Genomic DNA, 23,656 nt, shown 5'->3' on the forward strand with positions numbered 1-23,656 from the left:
CATTGGCTTGCAAAGATGCTCCTGGTGCCACTTTTCCTTTTAAGTTTTTTTTTATCAATACAACTCAATAAAGCTACACGTACATTCTCACCAGAGATTTCTCTTTGATAATCGTTTCTGGCGATTAGTAAAAGATCAAATTTAAGTATTTACCTCAGTTACTCACTTTTTTTGGATGAATTTCGGACCTTGAAGTATTAGAAATAGATACAGTCGGTACATTTATGTTCAGGATTCCTTTAAAGAATTACGCGTATTCACAAATCCTAGTCACAACTGAGGACATGTTAGTGCAATATTCCCGTGCCAGTTTTACAAGATTCTCAAACAAACGGGATTTAAGGAGTTCCAAAACTGCTTGTGATGTTAATAATAAGTAGTTTTGTTTCAAAACAAATAGTAGAGAATGTATTTGATACAGTGACGGTCAAAACGATGCTAACATGTATATTACCCCTCTCTGCCGAATCCATTAAGTGGCTCCAGAGGCTGAATATCAACAATGCTAGTTTAGACGAAATACACGTTTATAAACCTCCCAAACCGTCTTGTATCATTTAAAGTACAAGCGGTATCTATCCTGTTTGTAGAGTTTAAAAAGTAGGAAAACTATTTTTTTTCATGGAAAAAAAACAACAAATTATAAAAATGTCACTGGAGTGCCAAATTCATTTGAAAAACAAAATACCAGAAAAAAATTCCACACTTTATTAGAGGGTGAAAAATTTTTTCCAGTATTTTTTTTTTTTTTTTTTTTTTTTTGCGATAAAAACTTCAGACTTCTGTGCTCATACACATCCCATTTCATAATAGTCAATTCAGAAGAAAATCAGCTTTTAACGGGCATCAGAAAGCTATCCAATTCTAAAGAATAACAAACTTCTTTCGTTCACAAAAATTGGGGGTTCATAGTATTTATACATTTACATGCCTGTATCGAGGAGCAAGCCCTGTGCTCTGACCTCCCAAGATCAGTTTACATTGACAATAGGAATGTTTCAAAAAGGAAAAAAAATCAAAAATGTCTTTCAAAACTTTTGCCCACTGAACATTTAGTTATATATTAGTTTACACAAGCTATAAAAATCAATTTATTTTTTAATCTTTCATTTATTAACAATATTGCACAAAAAAAGAGTTTAAATCACAATCCAACAAACTGTTGATGTTGCTTATAACACTGCATTCTGTAACAATATATCTGACAACTGCTGCTTTCTGCCAGTGTGAATGACATCTGATTTAAATAAATGACGTTTGTCCTTTGAGTCTGAGGCTTCAAAGTCTTTCCAGTAAATGAAACCCATGGAACCCAGTTCATCCCTCTGGGGGGTCAAAGTTCTGTAAAAATACCAGTTTTTGTGGTTGGAGCTTTTCTCTGCATATTGGACACTCAAGCTGAAATGACAAAAGAAGAAGTTGTTCATATTTTCTTTCTTTCTTTCAATGCTCTATTTTGTTTTATATAATTGAGAACATTGTAAAAAAAAAAAAGCCTTAAAAATATGATTGTAACTTTCAGTGGCCATTTTGACATGACATGTTACATAACAGTACATCTTGATAAATACTGTATACATGTACTATAAACCATTGTCATTTACAATAACTTTAATTTGTGATTCATCAGTTTGAAATCCATCTGTGACAATTAATTTTAATGACTGAGAAAACATTCCATTAAATAATGCAGTGAAAAACATTATAAAAGTAAAAGAAAGTCACGAAACTTATAGGTATTTCTCACATATGAATAAAAGTTGGTTTACATTAACAGAAAACCTTATTTTACAATACAGTAAAACATGCTTATAGCGAACACACTTATAATGAATTGATGCTTACAGCAAAGTGATTTTCATTCCCTATGACTTTAAACTATATTGTAAACTTAAATTTTGCTTATAATGAAGAAAAATTGTTTGTCCTTGGCACTTCGTTATAAGTTGTTTTACTGTACGTCCAGTAAAACACTCCCATAATGAACATGCTTATAATGAATTGATGCTTACAGCAAAGTGATTTTCATTTCCTGTGGCTTTAAATATATTGTGAACTTAACAAAAATAAATCATTATGTTTATAATGAAGCAAATTTGTCCATCCTTGGCACTTCATTATAAGCATGTTTTACTGTACATAGATTACCTTAGTAGAGCACCATTCATAGATACATTGCCAACAGAACAAATGGCCACAAGGTGTCGTTGTGGGTTTCCTCCTTGTCTCCAGACACAAACAGCACTTCCTGTCAGCAGCTTCACTTGTTGTCTTTGAACTGAAAAAATTTCATTAATTATCATACCAATTAAAATTTAATCATTTGTTAAAAAAAAAAAAGTGAAAGGATTATTATTTGCACATAAAATTAATTAATTCATATCCTAAAAATGCCGTTGGAAAAATATAAAATAATTTTCCTACCTACCTACCCTATTTTTTTCAGGCGGGTAGCAGGAAACAAGACTATTATTTTTTTTTGGTCTAAGTGTATTTTATCAAGGACAAAGTAGAAAAATGATTGCTCAAACAAATACCTATAAGTCTCTCTTCTAACACATGAAAGAAACATTTACATGTATGTCAAATTTAGCTAGTTTCTAGAAAAATGACTGTAGGACTTGGCACCCGTCCTGTTGCCCCATTATTGTTCCAGTGTCACAGATTGAACAAACTTAATCTACCGGTACATAATATCAGGTTGCCTTCATTTAGTAACATCATAAATTGAAGTGATGTACTTCTTGAAATTAACAAATTTTCCTAAATATCCCTTAGAACTTCACACTCTCCTGTGGTGTATCCCTTTATTTGATTTACTTGAATCCCCTTAGAAAAGGTGAAAAGTTTACGTCAATGAAAGATAGCCAGCATCTGAGCCCTTGCCCAAGGTAAGCTACTAAAATTCCAAAACAAAACATTTAAAAACCCTATTTGATGACTTAATTTATTTAATCATTAATAAATAATTCTTACCTGACTTCTCTATGAGAGGAGGGGGACCCTGCAGATTTGTAGCTATGATACAACAGTTGTAACACACTGAAGCCTAGCTGTGCCAGTGACAACCAACCAAGAGCACTGAAACTCTGCTGAACACTTGATCCTTCAGTACTGGATAAACTGAACTTGATCTATTATAATATAAACATAGTAAATTATCAAACATTGGCTCACTACTCAAAGAATAAAGAGATATTGAAGAGGAAATTCCGAATTCAACAAAATAAGATGAACACTATCCTGGGCCATTTCTGTCCTATAATAGTATTTTTATCTCTCATACCTGAATGTATAAAATACTGCGGCATAATATTTAAGACATCATTTTTACGAATTCAAGAAAACTTACGTAGCTGACACCTGTCAATCGTTTGGCGATGTGATAGAACACACCTCTGAGATAAAAAACAGCCAGATGAAACCTCTGCAGAAGTGACATTGCTTGTTGAAGAACAGGAAGTGATTTCAGAATAAGCTCCCTTGTTTCCTTGGGAACACTATCCCACTCTCCAGACTGTATTTTCTTTTCCATCCAATCCAGAAGACGGATAATTGCATAGGGACCAAATACATGGAGGGAAACCATTATCAACCTTTTCTGTAGATTAAACAATGATATCAACCTTTCTTTTCTTTTCAGGTCAATCCCTATAACATGTTGAATTTACTTCAGGGGTTGACACCAAAAGAAGACTGATCAAATTTCTATAAACCTGATTACACATATTTTTTTATTATTTGAAAATATATGCTACAAAAGTTCAATTCTCAAATTTTGAAAAGAAAATCTGAAATTATGCAGGACAGATATTCTCTGACTTAGGTAAATACTGTATTAACATTTTCAATTTTTCAATGAAGAATGATGTTTTAGTGGACATGTCAAATTAACATTTACAAAATGATACAGGGACTAAAGGTCATGAAAAGTTTGGCACCTATATCACTGTCACTTACCAGTTTAGATGGTAGGTTCCGTCTTTGTTTATCTATCTGTATGATGTTGACATATTCCTCTCCAACTGTCTGATATCCTGAAATTATACACATTTTTTTCACTGGATCAGAGCAAATGAACATAAAATAAAATGATCTTTAAATATTCATTTTTCATAACTGGAAAGCATTACCAGCAACTGTTGTAAGCAAGAAATATGTGACCTCAGCAACTCGGTCCACTTCATTTTTCCATCTGATCCACACCCCAGGACCTTGCGATATAAAAAGTGACCCATTTATCAACAGCATTTAGAAACCTAAATGTCCTACTAATTAAAAATTATTGTTAAATATGGCATTTAAATTGATTATATGTACTACATGTAATATAAAAAGGGCAACATTAAAGACTGTTAAAATCAACTTTTTATATTCTTTATATCCAGTAGCTAATTGACAAATTATATATATATATATATATATATATATATATATATATATATATATATATATATATATATATATATATATATATATATATATATATATATATATATATTATAAAATGTGACATTGCTATAGATAGGAATTGCTTTACACATGTTCTCTAAACAAATGTATTTCTAAGGATTGTTAGAATATTAAACTTTTGCCTGAAAAAGGCAAACATGATAAATTGGAAAAAAGATGATCGATAATAACTTCAAAGTTGTTGTATAATCTGTTTCCTTGAAAAAACTTTACTGTATTTTTGAGCCAGCAAATAAAAGAGCCTACAGAATGATGAGAGTGTAAACCGTGGTGTTACTAATAGGAACACTAATTGTTTCCTTGTTTCCCCCTCCTTATAAGGGCTTCACCCCTTTGCTATGACACTCTGTCACCTAAGCATTTCCTCTCCTGCACCATAAGGGTTAGATAGAATGCTTCATTGTTAAAATGACATTGTCCTATGGACCCAGTTTGACAATAGAAATTAATTCATGTGTTTTCAGTGTAGAAAAAATAAACATGGACAGATAAACTCTAATCTAGTCAATCTACATACATACAAACATCAATGAACACTGCAAAGAGTTCTAAATATTGAAACTGCAAATAAATTTGAAACAAGAAAGGAAATGTCGAGTAAATGTATTGCAATTTTCTTTTACATGCATTATGGATTAATTCCTTGGTTAGAAAGTACGTAAAATTCAAAGAGGTATTTTAGGATTAATTATGTGGCATTAATTGTGAATTTTATGCCATCCGACAACAAATTCACAACAAGCGAGTTTATTGTCTGTAGAATTGACTAGAAAGGGTAAGGAGATGGATAAAATATACAGATTGGTTATAGACAGGTCTGGTACAATCTCTTGATTAAGCTATATGGCTTGATTAAGCTATATAGCTTTATTAAGCAATTCAGAATAGCTTGATTTAGCTATTTTATCACACTTTTTTCTTAAATATGTTATTTTCTCACTATGCAAGAAAAAGTGGCACCTTGGTGCAGTGAAAATGTCTCATCTGAAAATAATGCATGTAAACATGGTAAAAATCACTCATCAAATTGCATCTCCTTAAGAGACTTTGTACTCAAAAGTTCTAAAAGTTTTAGGGCTATATAAAGCAGCTGACACAACTAGTTACTTCTTCAATGAAATTATAAAGGAGGCTAATTATGGTCAGAGAAGCAATCATACTTATCCATGCCTCAACGCACACAAGGTCGTGTACAGTTACTCAAACAATGGAAATACATCTTTTGCTTAAAAGTATTCAAATGCTGCAAATGTTAGAAGTATCTTTGATTTCAGTTGTTGTTTTGATAGCCTATAGTACATATATGAATAGTCAAATACTTGCGACTTTTTTGTCTATTTCTTACAAAAAACATTTTTCTGAAAAACTGCACATAAATAGCTGTATCAAGCTATTTTGAATATCTTAATAAAGCTATATTAAGCCATTTCAAGCTATATAGCTAAATCAAGAGATTGTGCTGGACCTGAATTAGTTAGAATAATCTAACTGTGTCTCGGGACAAGCCCTCAATACAGTTAGAATACGTCCCATATACTTGCAATGTAGCAAATTGGAGTGGATCCACTCCAAAATGATTTCGAAGAATACAAAAGAGTCGCACTGAAAATAACTACCAAATTAATCATAACAAACCTTTTTGAAATTGTATATGCCTTTTAACCTAAATAATAATCCATATAAATAGGAAAATTCAACTCATTTTCTCAACGTTTTTTTCCTCGCTTCAAATTTAATGCCATGTTACATTCGGAACTCCTTGGATTGTTCATAGAAAATGCACAGAGTTCGAGTTATTGCCTGTGTTTATTTTGCAACATTGCCAATACATGAAACGAATTCTATCGTTAAACCGGGTCCGTAGGACAATATCATTTTAACGATAGAACCACAGGCACTTGTTTCGGTAATAAATTTTTAACCCATAGTATAATAATAACACAAGGTATCTAACTCCGAATTACACAGAGTACCCTTCTCCCCCAGAATCGCACTCATTTACACTTTCAGACGAAATACACTGACAAACTGTTTATACCTATGTTTTCTACGATAATTTATCTACAAAACCATGTATGGCATGCTTATCTTTATTTTCCTTAGTCTCCATAAACAGCATCAAAACTCTGCTCGCCGTGTGGAAAAGTCGAATTCAACCATGAAATGGTATGTACTAATCCCGCATAGAGAGCAAAATTAAAAAATGAGTGGGTTTAAAAATTAAATTCCAATGTTTAAATATTGCATGAGTAAATAGAACTTGTTTACGTCTGATATTCCCTGAAAACATTACGATGTTTATCCGATGTAATTTTAGAAACAGATTTTTAGCCAATCAAAATCTGTGTGCGGGATTAGCACATACCATTTTATGGTTGAATTCGACTTTTCCACTCGGCAAGCAGAGTTTTGACGCTGTTTACGGAGACTAAAGAAAATAAAGATAAGCATGCCATACATGGTTGTGTAGATAAATTATCGTAGAAAACATAGGTATAAACAGTTTGTCAGTGTATTTCGTCTGAAAGTGTAAATGAGTGCGATTTTGGGGGAGGGGGGTACTCTATGTAATTCGGAGTTAGATACCTTGTGTTATTATTATACTATGGGTTAAAAATTTATTACCGAAACCAGTGCCTGTGGATAGAACGTTCTATCTAGACCTGAATATGTTGATCTAGAATTAGGGAATGAAAGGTAGTTGATTGACCAATGCTGGAAAGTGGCTAGATAGAATGTTCTATCGTTAAAATGATAAATGTCCTACGGATCCGGTGAGGGCCTGCCCTGAAACACAGTTAGATTATTCTAACTAAAAAGTGACGAAATCTGGAAACGGGATCTCTAGCATTATGGTCAAAACTAATATATAAAACCATAATGCTACAGTTCTGCAGCTACAAATATGGCATGTTACCATAAACTCACATATTTTTTTTTATTTGGCCCTACATCTATTTTGATACAAACCAAATATTTCTTGAAAAATCTCAGATACTGGGTTTTTTAAATAGCCAGTGTAAATGTCATCTTTCTGGTGCGATCTGATGATTTCCGCGACACCCGCAGGTTGTCTCATATCTATAATTCCTAAATGGTGATCAGCCAGGTCGATTTCCAAATGAAAATGAAAGTAGGGCGTATGTAAAAGTAGGAAGTCTAAATTTGTCCGCAGTGCCTTCTCTCTCTCTCTCTCTCTCTCTCTCTCTCTCTTAACCATATTACAAACAATGAATAGAATTCTTTTTCATGAAACATTGACTGATGCTGTAAATACAGAAGAATTCTAATTCACAGGTTTATATTGTTCAAACAGAAGTGTATGATAGTAATCATGGTAATATTGTTATACTCCACCTTTACCCTAACCACTAGGGCCGTGGGTAAACATGGAGGACTTAAACAGTCTGGCATCATGCTTAGGTGTTTCATCTGGAAAACTTGTGATAGATTCTAAGGAACAGGTAAAAATGTTGAAATTGTATGGCTTAGATTCGATATTTTATTTTATTTTACTTACTAAAGGAGTAAGCGTTTCAGAAAAAAACCCACAAAGTTGTAATACTAAAATATTCTTTGCATGACATGCCCCTAGACAGAGAGAAGCAGATAGTTGGAAGGAATATAAATTAAATGTTATCATTTTACTTTTTCAGGTACCTGTGCTTAAAGCAGGAAATGGCGTTACAGTAAGAGGTCTTGTATCTGTGGCTAAACACCTGGTTAGACAGTCTGACTGCCCTGAATTGAAAGGTAGTGCCTCAACTCCAGGGATAAAACAATTAACAGTTGTCCATTGCCTGGGGCATTTGAAATTTCAGTTCGTGCAAGTGAAACTCTCAGCTTACTTGTCTGATGGGGCAAGTGAATATGGAACGACTTTACCGGTCCCCAGAAAAACGCACTAAAATATAGTGTCGCCGTAGGCGACTTCAATATAATATGAGATCGCGTGGGCAATCAAAAAAAAAATAAAAGTATGAGATTTTAAGCATTTTTGACCCTAAAATCAAATTCTACAGTTAAAAGTTTAGTTTAAAACTTCATTTTTAAACGAAGATTTTAACCTTGTTCTCTGAAAAAAGTAGTAAATATTGTTTATTCAGTGAAAAGGAGACAAAAAATAATTGTGAACGAAGCGCGTGGGGCGCATGCTTAGTGCCGTTTCTTTCGTACTTAGCCATTTTTTTCATGTAAACAAACCAACGAGATGTCGTTGAAGCTGAATTAAAATCTTGCAAAAAATACAGATGCAACTGAATTTCTTAATTAATCGAAAAGAACAAGACACTAACCCTAATATCTCGGATGGTATGCGAGGACTAACCCAAATCTCACAGGTGGATGGTAGACTAACCCATGTGTGAGGACTAACCCTAATCTCTCGGATAGATGCAAGACTAACCCTAATCAGTCAAAAACTTGTGCAAGGACTAACCCTAATCTGTCAGGTGGGTGCAAGACTAACCCTAATCAGTCTAAAAAAGTGCAAAACTAACCCTAATCAGTTGAGTGATGTAAATCTTACATCACAGTGCATTGAGCGAGCGGATCTTGCAGATCTGGGGACCAGTAAAGTAAAGTCTAGTAACCGTGAATATTTCTACTAGAAATATTTCATATAATAATACTTGATTTTTTTTCTTAGAGATGTTAATTGTTTCACATCAAGTAACGTTCATTCAATAATCTTGTGACTTTTTAAAACAAAATTACAAATTACGATGTAGTTTTTAGCTCACCTGAGCCGAAGGCTCAAGTGAGCTTTTCTGATCACATTTTGTCTGTAGTCCGTCTGTCCATCTGTCTAGCTGTCTGTCTGTCTGTCCGTCTGTAAACTTTTCACATTTTCGACTTCTTCTCCAGAACCACTGGGTCAATTTCAACCAAACTTGCCACAAAGTATCCTTGGATAAAGGGGATTCAAATTTGTTCAAATGAAGGGCCACGCCTTCTTCCAAGGGGAGATATTGAAGAATTCGTGAAAAATTAATGGCATCATTAAAAAATCTTCTTCTCAAGAACCACTGTGCTTGAAAATATGAAACTTATGTGGTAGCATCCTCAGGTAATGTAGATTCAAGTTTGTCCAAATCATGACCCCTGGGGGTCGGATGGGGCCACAATGGGCGATCAAAGTTTTACTTAGGAAAATATAGGAAAATTTTTTAAAAATCTTCTTCTCAAGAACAACAAAGCAATGATTGGTCATATTTATATGGAAGCATCCTCAGGTAGTGTACATTCAAGTTTGTTCAAATTATGATCCCCGGGGGTCGGGTGAGGCCACAATGGGCGATCAAAGTTTTACATAGGAATATATAGGAAAAATCTTTAAAAATCTTCTTCTCAAGAACAGCAAAGCCATGATTGGTCATATTTATATGGTAGCATCCTCAGATAGTGTAGATTTAAGTTTAATGGGCGATCAAAGTTTTACCTAGGAATATATAGGAAAGATCTTAAAAAATTTTCTTCACAAGAACAGCAAAGCCATGATTGGTCATATTGACATGGAAGCATCCTCAGGTAGTGTAGATTCAAATTTGTTCGAATCATGACCCCCGGGGTGGGGTGGGTCCATAATGGGCGATCAAAGTTTTACATAGGAATATATAGAAAAAATCTTTAAAAATCTTCTTCTCAAGAACGGCAAAGCCATGATTGGTCATATTTATATGGTAGCTGCCTCAGATAGTGTAGATTCAAGTTTGTTCAAATCATGACCCCCGGGGGTCGGGTGGGGCCACAATGGGCGATCAAAGCTTTACATAGGAATATATAGGAAAAATCTTAAAAAATCTTCTTCTCAAGAACAGCAAAGCCATGATTGGTCTTATTTACATGGAAGCATCCTCAGATAGTGTACATTCACGTTTGTTCAAATCATGACCCCCGGGGGTCGGGTGGGGCCACAATGGGTGATCCAAGTTTTACGTAGGAACACATAGTAAAAATCTTTTTAAAAAACTATTTCTTAAGAACAGCAAAGCCATGATTGGTCATATTTATATGGAAGCATTCTTACATAGTGTACATTCAAGTTTTTTCAAGTCATGACCCCCGGGGTAGGGGTGGGGCCACAATGGGCGATCAAAGTTTTACATAGGAATAATAAGGAAAAATCTTTAAAAATCTTCTTCTCAAGAACAGCAAAGCCATGATTGGTCATATTTAAATGGAAGCATCCTCAGATAATGTAAATTCAAATTTTTTCAATTCATGCCCCCCCCCCCCCCCCCCCCCCAAGCCACTTTTATATTTAAACTTTTCAACCTTTCAAGACTGAACTGATTTCTGCTTTTTCCTAGCCATAGTGCTCAAGTGCTGAGGTGAGCGATGTGGCCCCTGGGCCTCTTGTTTCACTTACTGACAGAATAAATTATTCCGAATTTAATGTGCTAATTCTGATCATGGCATACATGTCTGTGATTCATGGCAAATATGGTATTACAGCATGGCTTTGAAGTCATCACTGTTAAAATATTTCTTGGGGGAAATAAATTCAAAATAATCCAAAGTACTTTAACGAAAATGATAGTTTCTAGAACTTTACTTAAATAAATGATTTGTAATAACCTAGGAAAACATATTAATCACTTTTCAGTGTTTCAATCCTATTTCATATGCTAATGAAATAAATATGATAATTGAGATACTTTCTTCTAAATTCAAGGCAACAAAGTTTTGCATTACGACAAGTCAAAAGTTGAATTGATTTGCCCAAAGGGCAAGTGGATCTGAAAGTTAATGTCTACCCCTGAGCCCACAATGCAACAAACTCATATCTTATGGATCGAATTGTGCATCATCCTTTGTGGATGGTGATCAAAGTGCATTTGGTCATTAGTAGACAGAATTTTGTATTATATTACTTAAAGTATTTGGCCTGGCTGCTTTGGAGTAAAATTCTGTTATGTTCTTAAATGTATTGAGTCACACACTACAATCTCATATTCAAGCAGGTTTCGGATCTGTTCAGCCATCAAGATGTCAGTGTTGTAGGGGATTGTCCAGTATGCAAAAACCAGTTTTGTTGAATGCCTCATACATCTGTATCAACAGACTAACTTTTGTGTGCAGAAACTATCATACACATGGAATCACTGGTCTGAAAAAAATTGGGATGGATGACCAGAGAGTTACAGTGTCACCCATTGAAAAAAGTGTATATTTATTGCTCACATAATCTCAATTTATTTCTCCTTGTTTTTCAAACTGCCATCTCAAAATATTACTATCCATGTGTTCCTAAACACATTCTTTTACTATTTCCACGACAAAACATTCCCCATAACTGTCGTTTGGCCTCATAAAAAATTTCCCCTTTTTAACTGCCATTCTGGGTGGCAAGACAATGCAGTCCAACATGTTTTGTGCTGATTTCAACTATGAGAAAAGTTGATAGAGGTCTAAGGAATTTTTGAAATTGAGCTTTTTGTCTGCAATAAATAAACAGTTTTTTCTATGGGTGGTACTGTAGCTCCGGTCTGTAATTATTTTTTTTACGGAGAGCTACATTTCTGCAGCAATAACTTTTAATGTATCTTGGGGTGAAAGTGTCCTGAGGCTGAAACCCCAAAATATATCAAAAGACCTCATTTTGGAATTTCTGTTGCATGTTGCTTTGTCAAATTGTATCTAAATCACATCAGCATTATAGATAACCATTCTTCAGGTTAAAGTGTGTTGGAACAGAAAGATGCCTCATTTTGTAATTGATTAGATTTTCTTCCCCATCTTCACATCTGTGGATCTACAACTAAGTATGAATTTGGTTAGAGTTGAATCATTCGGCAATCATAATTTCTACTACTCTGATAGGTGTACAACAATTAAATTTTGTCAGCTGATGTAAATGTACCTTGGAACATGGTACAACATGGTTCTAAAATAATAGTCTTACAATTTCCAATTTGTTATTGTGGTATACTGGTACTTTATTGTAAATTCAAAAATTTGTTAGTCAACATACATATCTCAAAAAAAAAAAATCTTTTTGCAGTTGAATTTTACTTGATAAATATGGCTGGACTAAAACTTAAGATTTTTTTTTTTTCAATTTAGGTACGAATCCAGAGGAGAGAGCAGCCATTGACCAGTGGTTAGAGTACAGAGTCACTCAAGTGGACAAGAGTCTTCATGATAAAGATATTACAACATTACTTAAGGTTATTGTAATAGAAAGGAAATATATGTCTGACAAACTAAAACCAGTGTACAGAGATACTGTATTAATATACTTTCCCAGTACTAGTATATCACTATATGTCTGGAACCCCCCCCCCCCCCCATAGGTTGGTGCTCAACCAAGTAACAATCAGGCCACAAGCAATCACTACGAAGTTGCCATATTTTACCATGCACAATATTATCCTTGTGTAAAATCTTTAAACTAGCAATTCAGAATTCTAGTTTTCAACAATTATTATGCCCCTCCCCTCCCATTTTACTAGGTGCTCTATTTCTAGCAGTAGAAAGATAAACTTCATTCATTATTTTTAGATCCCTGAATTTTATTTCTAGGACACCAACACATACATTTCAAACCATGTGTACTTAGTGGGGTATCAGCCCTCATTAGCAGATATAATTCTGTACCTTGGATTATTCAGGATATTTGTGAGTATTGTTACCTTTGAAGTGCGGTACCTTTTTTTTTTCAGCTCACCTAAGCCAAAGGCTCAAGAGAGCTTTTCTGATCACATTTTGTCTGGCGTCCATCTGTCTGTCAGTAAACCTTTCACATTTTCGACTTCTTATCAAGAACCACTGGGCCAATTTCAACCAAACTTGCCACAAAGTATCCTTGGGTAAAGGGGATTCAAGTTTCTTCAAATGAATGGCCATACCATCTTCCAAGGGGAGATAATTAAGAATTACTGAAAATTTAATGGCTTCTTTTAAAAATCTTCTTCTCAGGAACCACTAGACTAGAAAATATGAAACTTAGGTGGAATCATCCCCAGGTAGTGTTGATTCAAATTTGTTCAAATCATGACCTCTGGGATAGGATGGGGCCACAATGGATGATCAAAGTTTTACATAGGAATACAATCTTTAAAAATCATCTTCTCAAGAACAGCGATGGTTGATCAGAATCATATGGAAGCATCTTCAGGTAGTGTAGAATCAAGTTTGTTCAAATCAGGATCCCCAGGGGCAGGTAGGGGCTACAATTTTTCACATAGTTACACATAGGAATACATAGGGAAAATCTTTAAAAATCTTCTTCTCAAGAACAGCCAAGCTATGATTAGCCATGTAGAAGTGTCCTCATGTAACATAGATTCAAATTTGTTCAAATCATGACCCCCCCCCCCCCCCCCCCTTCCCAAAAAAAGTAGAGAGGGGCCAAAACAGGGGATCAAAGTTTTAAAAAGGAATATAAAAGATATATCAATGAAAATTTTCTTATGAACAGGAAGGTCATGGTTAGTCATATTAATTCAGAAGCATCCTCAGTTAGTGTAGATTCAAGTGTGTTCAAATTATGTCCCCAGAGGAAGGGCAAGGCCATAATAGAAAATCAAACCTACAGGAAAAATTCTTGAAATATCTACTAAAGTCATGATTAGTCAAAGAAATATGGAAGTATCCTCAGCTTGTGTAGATTCAAGTTTGTTCAAATCATCCCTCACCCCAAATACCACTTTTATATAAACTTTTCAATATTGAACTCCTAGCCAACATGCTCAGGTGAGTGATGTGGCCCATGGGCCTCTTGTTTTAATTAACAAAGACAATACTGGAAACCAACACCTTAAAGTTAAAATACTTTATTTCATCTATTTAAAATACTATCATCATTACTGTGGATTCATATTTTACACAAATATTTAATATCGCGAAATGGACCTAGTATTACAAATCGCGAGAACAATAGTTCCCGAGTAGACGATTGATCTAGAGATTTTACATACATTTCGTCGCTATGAAAATAAAAGCGAGTAATTTAATTTCACAAGTGGAGCTTCTTGCGAAATTACGCAATAATATTTTCCTCGCATATATTTACAGTAATGTATTTATCATTATGACATGTATTGTATGTCTTTTCTAGGAAGAGTTATCTTTTATGGAAAAACAAAAGTATGTCCATGTGTCACGCTGGTTCTCAAATGTAAGTCATTTTTTTTCTCTTGATTTTAATTTCAACAGAAAATCTGTAACTGGCTACAGAAGTTTTTCATCTTCATCAATTTAATTCAGCTGAATTTGAATAACTCAAATGTCAAAACCTCGAATTGAACCATGAATGTGTCGAAGTGAGGTGGAAGTCTCAACCAATTTTCTTTTTGTAATCTAACCTCAGTATCTCAAATCATAGGATATCAAAGTTTTTTCTCGGTCCAATCAACTTGGTGATATTAACAAGGTTTGACTGTATTTCTTCTTTTGCAGATGCAGTCCCACTTTGCAGACAGGATGTCAAAGAAACAGATTGTTTTTCAAAGGAATAAAATATTTAGTGGCACCAGTCATTAAACAGCATAATATTGCATTTGTTCTTAAATCTAAAACAAATTAGTGTAGATTCAAAATTGTTCAAATCTGGGGCTTAGATAGAGAAAAGTTTTATTCCAAAATATAAATAATGTTTACTAAAAGAGGGCTACAATTTGTAAACTTGAACATACAAAGCCTCAATAAACTGTAGGCATTACCAAGACTAAGCAACTACTCTTGACTTGATTGCCTGTTTTCTTTTCGGAAGACCTAGGTTCACTTTATGCATAAAATGGCCCTGTAGATATACCAATTTATTGACAAACAATCAATATCCCATTTCAGACATCAATATAAATTAAAGACTAAGTGTTTTCATTTCCTCTAAAAAAGTTTCCTCTGAGAGTCTAAGTATTGGAAAACAAGCTTTGTGAAATTGCAATATTCTTAAACTATGAAGAAAACAGGTTATTTGAGTACTTTTAGTGAAGAATAAAAATATGAGTGCACCCCTCCATCCAAAAAAAGAAAAGTAGAACTTGTATTTTTCAGAAGCAGTTCTATCATTATACAGTTGCACATTTTAGATCGGAGGTGCACACTATACACAATATTGAAAAATAGCTTTTACAGTTTGGCCGTTTTTGTAGAAATTTTCAGAATATTGGGAAAATGACACAATTCATAACATCGCAATGCATTGTCTAGCCAAAAAATTATATCATTTTTGAAAGATATGCAGTCACCAAAGGTCTAAATGAATTTTAATGCATTGTCCACTAAAACTAAGCAGTTTCACTTTTTCAGAAATTCATAGGGCCAAAAAAGGCACCAAGTGAACCTTGCTCTTTGATTGAGATTAATCTCGCAAGATTTATGAGTACAATTTTGGAAGAGCAAATGAAGAATGCCAAACATAGGACTGATTAATGCCATGTTTCTGCTAACTTTCATCAAGCTCATGTTTTGAGACCTTGAGCTTAATTGCTTCTAAAGTCTCTTTATTATACAAACTCGTAGGCAAAACTTGTCCCTAATGCAAAAGAGTTCCCATACAGCCTATAATTGATCATCTTCGCTAGCCAAGGGTTTCTGATCCACTTCTCTCCTCAAAAACCCTTGGCCTATGGTGCTGTCAAAAGTTGGGATTGTTTAAGTTGCACAGATTGCATCATCGATATGAAATAAAAAGCATATTTAAAAATAAAAGTATTTAAAGAATAATTAACAAGCAGGTATCAAGCGATGTTTATTTGTTATGTAGGGTGCAAACCTAGCTATATTTATTATATAGGTTCCCGATGACATTATGCACATATCTGCTTAAAGTTGGATGACACCATAGCTATTTATAGAATAGCACATTATCTTAAGGATCATTGTTTACTTGTGTCTTTCATTCCAGAGACTATAGAGTCAAGATATATCCCAAACGGAGATGTCGTCATTTACTACAAAGACATTCTTTGATTGGTCAAAAAATATCAATCGACTCTAATCAGACTCAAGAAAAAATCCTGACTTTTGACAGCACCATAGCCCAAGGGTTTGTGAGGAGAGTAGCGAATCAGAAACCCTTGACAAGTGAAGATGATAATTGATAGTAAAATGCTGAAAGTGTGGAAGGAAGTTGATTCATTTGTGACTCGGTGACTCTTGTGGCCCATGGGCCTCTCATAATAAGTTTGTGAGGTATAAATCCATCATGGAAACATTTCATTATTTCAGTGGAAAATCTGCAAAATTTTTAACATAGGTAATCAAAGATTATGAAGCTTGTCTCAACAAATGTTATCTATAAGTAAGGCAGTCTCACACAAAACAAATGTTGTGGGAGTGTGCATCCCTAAAGCCAGTTCCAAGCTTGGATTTATTTTTATTTATGAATGGATCTGCTTCAAAACCTTGACCTGGTCACTCATCCTGAAAATATAGGTCAGATCCATGACCTGAAGCAACTTTAGAATCCAGCATCCCTTGATGCATCATCCATGCAAGTTTTGTCACCATAAGGCTTATGGTAACTTGGAAATAAACCTTTTCTAATAAACCATTTCAGTCATCCAGTCAAATCCAGCAACCAAAGCATGTCATACATGCAAGTATTTTTTTTCAGGTAAGGCATACAGTTCCTGGGGAATGAACCTGCTCCAAAACTTCAATCTGATTACTCATTCAGAAACTGTAGGTCAGAATCCGAAGCAAATCTGGTTGTGTGAATACCTAGATGTGTTATCCATGAAAATTAAGTCCAGATAGGGGTTATAATTACTTGGGAATGCACATGCTATGAAAAAATTGAAGCTGTTCAATCACGTTGAAAATGTAGGACTCCAAAGCATCCATGCAAGTTTGGTCACAATAAAATATAAAATTAACTGGGAATGAACATGTTCCAAAATTTTAAACCTAAATGGTCACTTATCAAAACGAGAGCCCCATGGGCCACATTGCTCACCTGAGTTACTATGGCCCTGCTGTCCTTCATCAGCAAATTTTCCCCCATATACCTTCCTATGTAAAACTTTGATCACAAATTATAGCCCATTCTACCCCCTAGGGACCATGATTTAAAACAAACTTGAATCAACACTACTTCAAAATGCTTCCATATTATGGATTTGCTGTTCTTGAAAAGAAGATTTTAAAGATTTCTCCCACATACTTTGATGACCCAATGTGGACCAACCCTACCCCAGGGGAATCTACTTGAATCTGCATCTGAGGATGTGACTAGTGTTGTCAACAAGAATCTGGTTAACCGGTTCATTGTCAAATGATGTGAATATTGATTTCCCCCATATATCTGTTTCCCCCATATATTCGTATGTACTGGTAAAACTGATCACGTATTATGGCCCAACCTAGCCCACGGGGCCATGATTTGTACAAACTTGAATTTACACTAATGAAGCTTTCACATTTAAGATTCGTCTATCCTTGCCCAGTGGTTCTTGAAGCTTTATAAGCAATGCCATTAAAATTTCACTATTTCTTAATTATCTCTCCTGGAAAGTGGGCATGGCTCTTCAGTTGAACAAACCTGAATGCCCTTCAAACAAGGATGCTTTGTGACAAGTTTGGTTGTAATTGGCCAAGTGGTTCTGGAGAAGGTGATGAAAATATGAAAAGTAAAAAAAAATTGCAACGATGATAGACAAATTTTGATCAGAACAGCTACTTGAGACTTCAGCTCAGGTTGCTAAAACTAGGTCAGATACAGCATCTAAAGCAAGTCTGGAAGTGTGAATCCATAGATGCATTATCCATGCAAGTTTCGATACCATAAGGCTATAGTTAGGACCCTGCTCTGCAGGTGCCCCATAGTGATCAGTCTGTCTGTACCTCTGTCTGATTTCATTTGTCCAGAGCATATTTTCTCTCCCCTTGGGCTCATAATTCAACCAAAGGGTATCCTTGGGTAGAGGGTGTGCAGAGACCTTGAACCAATTTTCTACATGAAAGGTCATGGTTAGAAAGTGGAGGGATGTAATGACCTCAAACCAATTGTCTAGATTAAAGGTCAAGATTAAAAAAAGCATTTCTGTGTAACATCCTTGTCAAGAGCATTTTTTTCTCCCCTCTGCCCAAACTTCACCTCTAGAGTATCCATGGGTAGAAGGTGTGCAGTGACCTTTAACCTATTTTGTAGATCAAAGGTCAAGGTTGACATCTCTGTGTAAAATACTTGTCCAGATCATACTTTCTCTCCCTTGGCTCAGTTTGGCTCATACTTCATCTGCAAAGTCCTGTGGATAGAGGGTATGCAGTAACCTTTGAACCAAATTTCTAGATGAAAATCTAGATCAGAAAACCTCTTTACGTAAAATCCTTGTCTGGAGCATATTTTCTCTCCCATTAATCCTATCTGGATCAAACTTTGCCAGTAAGAATGCCCAAGGGTGTGCAGTGTTCATGGGCTGTTTCTAAGTTAGTGGTCAAGTTAGAGCAAAGCCCTAAAAAAAATTCTTTTTGTAGCATTTTTTTTCTATCATTGTTCTGATCTGACTCAAACATCACCTAAACAGTGCCCTTGGATAAAGGGACTTTCATCCTAATGTCTTTTGCCAAAAAAACCGGGAACCTTTGAGATGGTTCTGCAAAATATTTACTGAAAATGCAGCATCTCAAACCTGACTGGTACAATGAAATACACTATGCATTATCCATTAAATTCTGATCAAAAAATCATAGAATTATTTTAAAATAAATCTATTCCACTTTACCTGGGTGGCCTATGCTGAGGTATAGGTCCCCCCCCCCCTTCTTGAGCTAAGCTAAGAGGAAAAAAAGTTGAAACAAAAAACAACAACAAAATAAAGTAGAAGACCAACACTAAATTTATTATAGACTTTTTCATATATCTTTTGATGTACATACATACTGTAAATGTAAATGAATACTTATAAAGACACATGTAAGTGCTAATACTAATTCAAGTAAATATCTTGTCATTTCATATAAAATGTCTTTATCAGAAATAAAAATTTGTTAGAAATATTGCAACATAATTTTGCTAAGCAATAAAAATATAAAATTTTGATTTTTTTTTTTTTACATGCTTAAAAATGAAAGAAAATGAAATTCTACTTGTAAAAAATACATAAAAGTTTTAAATAGTACATGTAATAACACTATAAAATATTTTTTTTTAAATCAGCAGGAAAGATAACTTCCAAGACAACCACTTAAAGGTGAAACAATTAGGATCAGCAGTGCTGGAACAAAATTTGACATGCACATGATTATCCTTCCTTTCTACTGAGTTGTAATAAGGCCATCTTTAAAATAATGTTTGTTTGCCCTCTCCCGACTCAGGGTGAAAAAAAATCAGGTCAGTAGGTAGGTGGGAAAATATTTTTGATGTACATACATACTGTAAGTGTAAATGAATACTAAAGACACATGTAAGTGCTAATACTAATTCAAGTAAATGATATCTTCTCATTTCATATAAAATGTCTATCAGAAATAACAATTTGTTAGAAATATTGCAACATAATAATTTTGCTAAGCAATAAAAATATAAAATTTTGATTTTTTTTTTTTTTTACATGATTAAAAATGAAAGAAAATGAAATTTTACTTGTAAACATTTTGTGAAAATACATAAAAGTATTATCTAAACAAAAAAAAAATTTTTTTTTTTGGAAATCCAGTAATATTTCTCACACATCAGAGCATACTTACATAAGCATTTAAAAGCTTTGAAAAGAACATGATTCAATTTTTTTTTTCTTCCATGCAGCATGTACAATCTTGTCATTCTCCCCTTTGTTCCCAACAACTTTTTATAAAAAGAAGCATATCTCCCACGTACATCAAAGGGTCATTCTGATAGAATAAAATGAAGAGACATATAAAAACTGCATTCATTTTGCTAGAAATTCATTCACCTAAAACAGACTGGTATAAAGACACTTGCTACAAACAAAAAATTGGATACATGGACTGGCATAAATTTTTCTATTTAGTTTGGTTGTAAATGATCCAAATACTTAGTATCAAATTCCTAAATTACCAAGAAATTGTAAATTTCTTCTGACATTCAAAATTTTCACTTTTGTCATTCCCCTTTATAAATCTATACAATTTTTTAAAATCACTTTATATTAAGACATTGCTGAGAAATACTAAATAAAAATTAAATCTTATGTGGTTTACTTGCATAAACATTGATCTATAATCTAATTTTATGAATTTCGAAAAAGATTTGTTTGTAGTGAGTGGCTTAAATATGAATACTGCTCTCAGTAAAAGCTAGATTGGGTATAAAAATGTGTGTTTCACAAAGACAACTTAAACTATGAATATAAAACACAAGTACCACTCAAACATCATGACTAGTTAAGTTGATAGTTACAAAATGCATCACATGCAAGACACAATGCCAGATACACCATATAAGCTTCTTGTCAGAGTTCTAAAGTATGATAGACTTACATTCAAAGCAGTATATTGCATTCTAAAATAACAGCAGCTGTTATAACATTAAATAAATGTAAAATAAATTTTGATTTGTCAAAAAATTTAAATATCCTTCACATGATAAAATTAAATCCATCAACAAAGTTTGACAACTCTGTCCTCCCAAAAATTCATACAACTGTATAATAAAACAAAACTTCTATATTAAAAGATTCATATATTGCATTCTATATTTCATATTTTTTTTATATATATCGAGTCAATAACCCATTTAGTTACTCTCAGACAATAAATCACCTTCTGTAACCTCTATGGGGAGGTGATTATTGTTCACTGAGTGAAGCTAAATGATCATATTAATTAAGTACAAGTTCATTCGTTTTTTTGTTTAAGGAGCAATTGTTTTGTAGCTCCTTCTTCATCAACTCACATCAGTAAGATAGTTTAACAATACTTTCTGAAGTTTTACATACTGTTACGATGTCAAAATTAATGTCAAACATCAAATCAGAAATAATCATAAAATACATGTGTACATGTACAAGCATTTAGAGTAAAGTTTATTTTTCAACAGCAATGCAGATAAAAAATGTTATCTTCATTTTTAAATTAAGGAATCTTCCAGTCAGAATGAAGAAAATACTCTATTCATATAATAAAAAAATCATATTAACTTAACATTAAAATACATGTAAAATATATCGTAATAGAGTATTTGAAAAACAATCTCAATAAATATATATAAATCTAATGCTGTAACATTGGAGTATTTCGAAGTTCAGATCATCTCTAAAACAAAATATCAGCAACATGGTGATCAACAATAAAGAATTCAAAATTTGTCATTTGCAATTAGTTCCAAGTTTGAAATACATGTTCCTAGTATATTTAATCACTGAACACTGTAGAGCCCAAGTTTTTGCCAGTAAGCGCAGTAAGTGGCATCCTTTGTTGAACAATGAACAGCCTCATGCGTCCACAATGGCACTGATTTGGTAAGTACAGAAATATTGTAAATATTTGAGGTACATATATATATATATATATACACTGACTTTAATACTCTTTTTCCTGAGAAAGCTTAACATAATCATTTGGTTCTACAGATAAAAATAAATTTTAGTCCAGATACAATATCAGGCTGTATTCTTGACATTCCTTTGCATTATCAATGATTAAGATTTGTTAAGCAGTGAAGTCAATTCAAATGAAATATATTTTCTAAGAGGGAGAAACTAATCTAATGGGAGACAATTTATAACAGTTATTCCAATAGACACTCCCTCATTTTCCTATTTTTGACATTCTCTCCTTGTTCAATTACTAACTTAACCCAGTTATTAAAAAGTTTGAGCTAACAATATAACAACAATTGTATCACAAATTCAGTTTGTTCTTTAACTAACATGATAAGAGATTCATTATAATAAAAGGTTTTTCCAAAGTGGGAAAAAAAAAAAAAATTCACAATTTATCTTCTGCATATTAAAGCTTATTCAACAAAACATTCATAAAAGCATGAAAACATAAAATTTACCATATAAATATTTGAAAAAAATGCACATATTCTAATGCATACATTCTAATAATGATAAAGCCAATGAACATCAAAATTTAACCAGTACATGTACCTGCATGCACATGTAAAGTACAGTTCATCTATATGAACACTTGATATCAAGTTACCCATTAAAATCTTTTATAAGTACTCAATAGACAAAATTAAGGCATCATCTGGTGTTTACGGAAGCCCATTAGTGCCAACCTGTATATTAAAGAAAAAGCCATATATAAAAGCAAACCTTTGTATATAGAGGAAATGCGAAATATATAAAACAAAACCTGGAAACATAAAGGAAATGCGAAATATAAAAATAAACCTCGAAATATATATTTTGAAGTTTTGCTTTTATATTTCGCATTTCCTTTATATGTTTCCAGGTTTTGTTTTATATATTTCGCATTTCCTCTATATACAAAGGTTTGCTTTTATATATAGCTTTTTCTTTATATATATACAGGTTGGCACTAATGGGCTTCCATCGGTGTTCATATAATAACCCAAAATATACTAGAGTATAAAAAAATATCTCAAAACAACTCACAATTCTCTCCTCATAACCCTTACATATTGTTTATATTAACAAAGGATACTTCGTGACAGGTTACCCTTTCAACATGACCCTTTTTAGAAAAAAATTTACAGGTGGGATTTCTATGAGTCCAGAATATACGAAATCCTAAGTCGTAAAGATCCTTGAACAGACTTAAAGCAAAAAAGTATTTATCCCTTGGAGGTTCTTCTTTAAACCGTCTACTTCGGTCAGGTTTTAGTGTGACATGAAACTCGATTGCCATTTGGCGGATGTCTTTGAGAATTCCTGTTTCCAGCATGTTTGGAACGGCTAAGTATTCATACTCCTCAATGTCTATCTTCAGAACATCTATTGGTCGCTAGATAAAAGAAAAACCAGTATTTGTAAAAACCACAATGTTCAATTAACTTTAAACAATAGATCTTATCAGTATAATTACAATGTTCTATTTTTTGGCAATTTTGTAGCCTTGATGTTGTCATTGCTATAAAACTATTAGCTTTGTAGTTCTTGAGAGAAGTCTTTTTTTCTCGAAAAGACCATTAGATTTTCCCCAACATACTAGATGCTCCCTATGACCCCTATCGTGCCCAGTCCAAGCCCAGAGGGCAGGGTGGGGGTTGATTTGAACAAACTAGAATCTGCATTACATGAAGAAGGCAGTACCAGTATATGAATTTGATTATGCATCTGTCATCCTTAAGAAACGT

General features: G+C 33.6%; 4 protein-coding genes across 4 annotated transcripts in view; 2 read left to right on the top strand and 2 right to left on the bottom strand.

Moving 5' to 3' along the window:
* Nucleotides 1-23,656, top strand: part of LOC133200175 (caspase activity and apoptosis inhibitor 1-like) — a 327,434-nt gene that overhangs the window by 37,365 nt on the left and 266,413 nt on the right. The gene's annotated exons all lie outside the window — the stretch shown is intronic.
* On the bottom strand, nt 1,091-7,583 carry LOC133200245 (peroxisome biogenesis factor 10-like). Its single transcript, XM_061336060.1, has 7 exons — nt 7,444-7,583; nt 4,134-4,214; nt 3,961-4,037; nt 3,353-3,601; nt 2,977-3,134; nt 2,149-2,278; nt 1,091-1,398 (listed from the first exon to the last, which is right to left on the bottom strand). Exons 1-7 carry the CDS (start codon nt 7,550-7,552, stop codon nt 1,318-1,320), a joined length of 885 nt encoding a protein of 294 aa, XP_061192044.1. The 5' UTR covers nt 7,553-7,583; the 3' UTR covers nt 1,091-1,317.
* On the top strand, nt 7,842-14,970 carry LOC133200088 (eukaryotic translation elongation factor 1 epsilon-1-like; the record flags this gene model as incomplete). The annotated part of the gene is made up of 6 exons (XM_061335824.1): nt 7,842-7,937; nt 8,130-8,226; nt 12,541-12,644; nt 13,000-13,095; nt 14,537-14,596; nt 14,878-14,970. Coding segments are annotated over 6 exons (537 nt in total), but the record flags the coding sequence as incomplete, so codon positions are not given.
* LOC133200167 (probable methyltransferase-like protein 24) overlaps nt 22,790-23,656 on the bottom strand; it is a 38,807-nt gene continuing 37,940 nt past the window's right edge. The window contains exon 6 of the mRNA XM_061335931.1: nt 22,790-23,304. Coding sequence (XP_061191915.1) covers nt 22,975-23,304 — 330 coding nt within the window. The 3' untranslated portion in view covers nt 22,790-22,974. The remainder of the gene's footprint in view (nt 23,305-23,656) is intronic.

This window comes from Saccostrea echinata, unplaced genomic scaffold, assembly GCF_033153115.1.
Source record: "Saccostrea echinata isolate AGI-Se365-2 ecotype Australia unplaced genomic scaffold, CSIRO_AGI_Sech_v1 ptg000037l, whole genome shotgun sequence".
Classification (NCBI taxonomy): domain Eukaryota; kingdom Metazoa; phylum Mollusca; class Bivalvia; order Ostreida; family Ostreidae; genus Saccostrea; species Saccostrea echinata.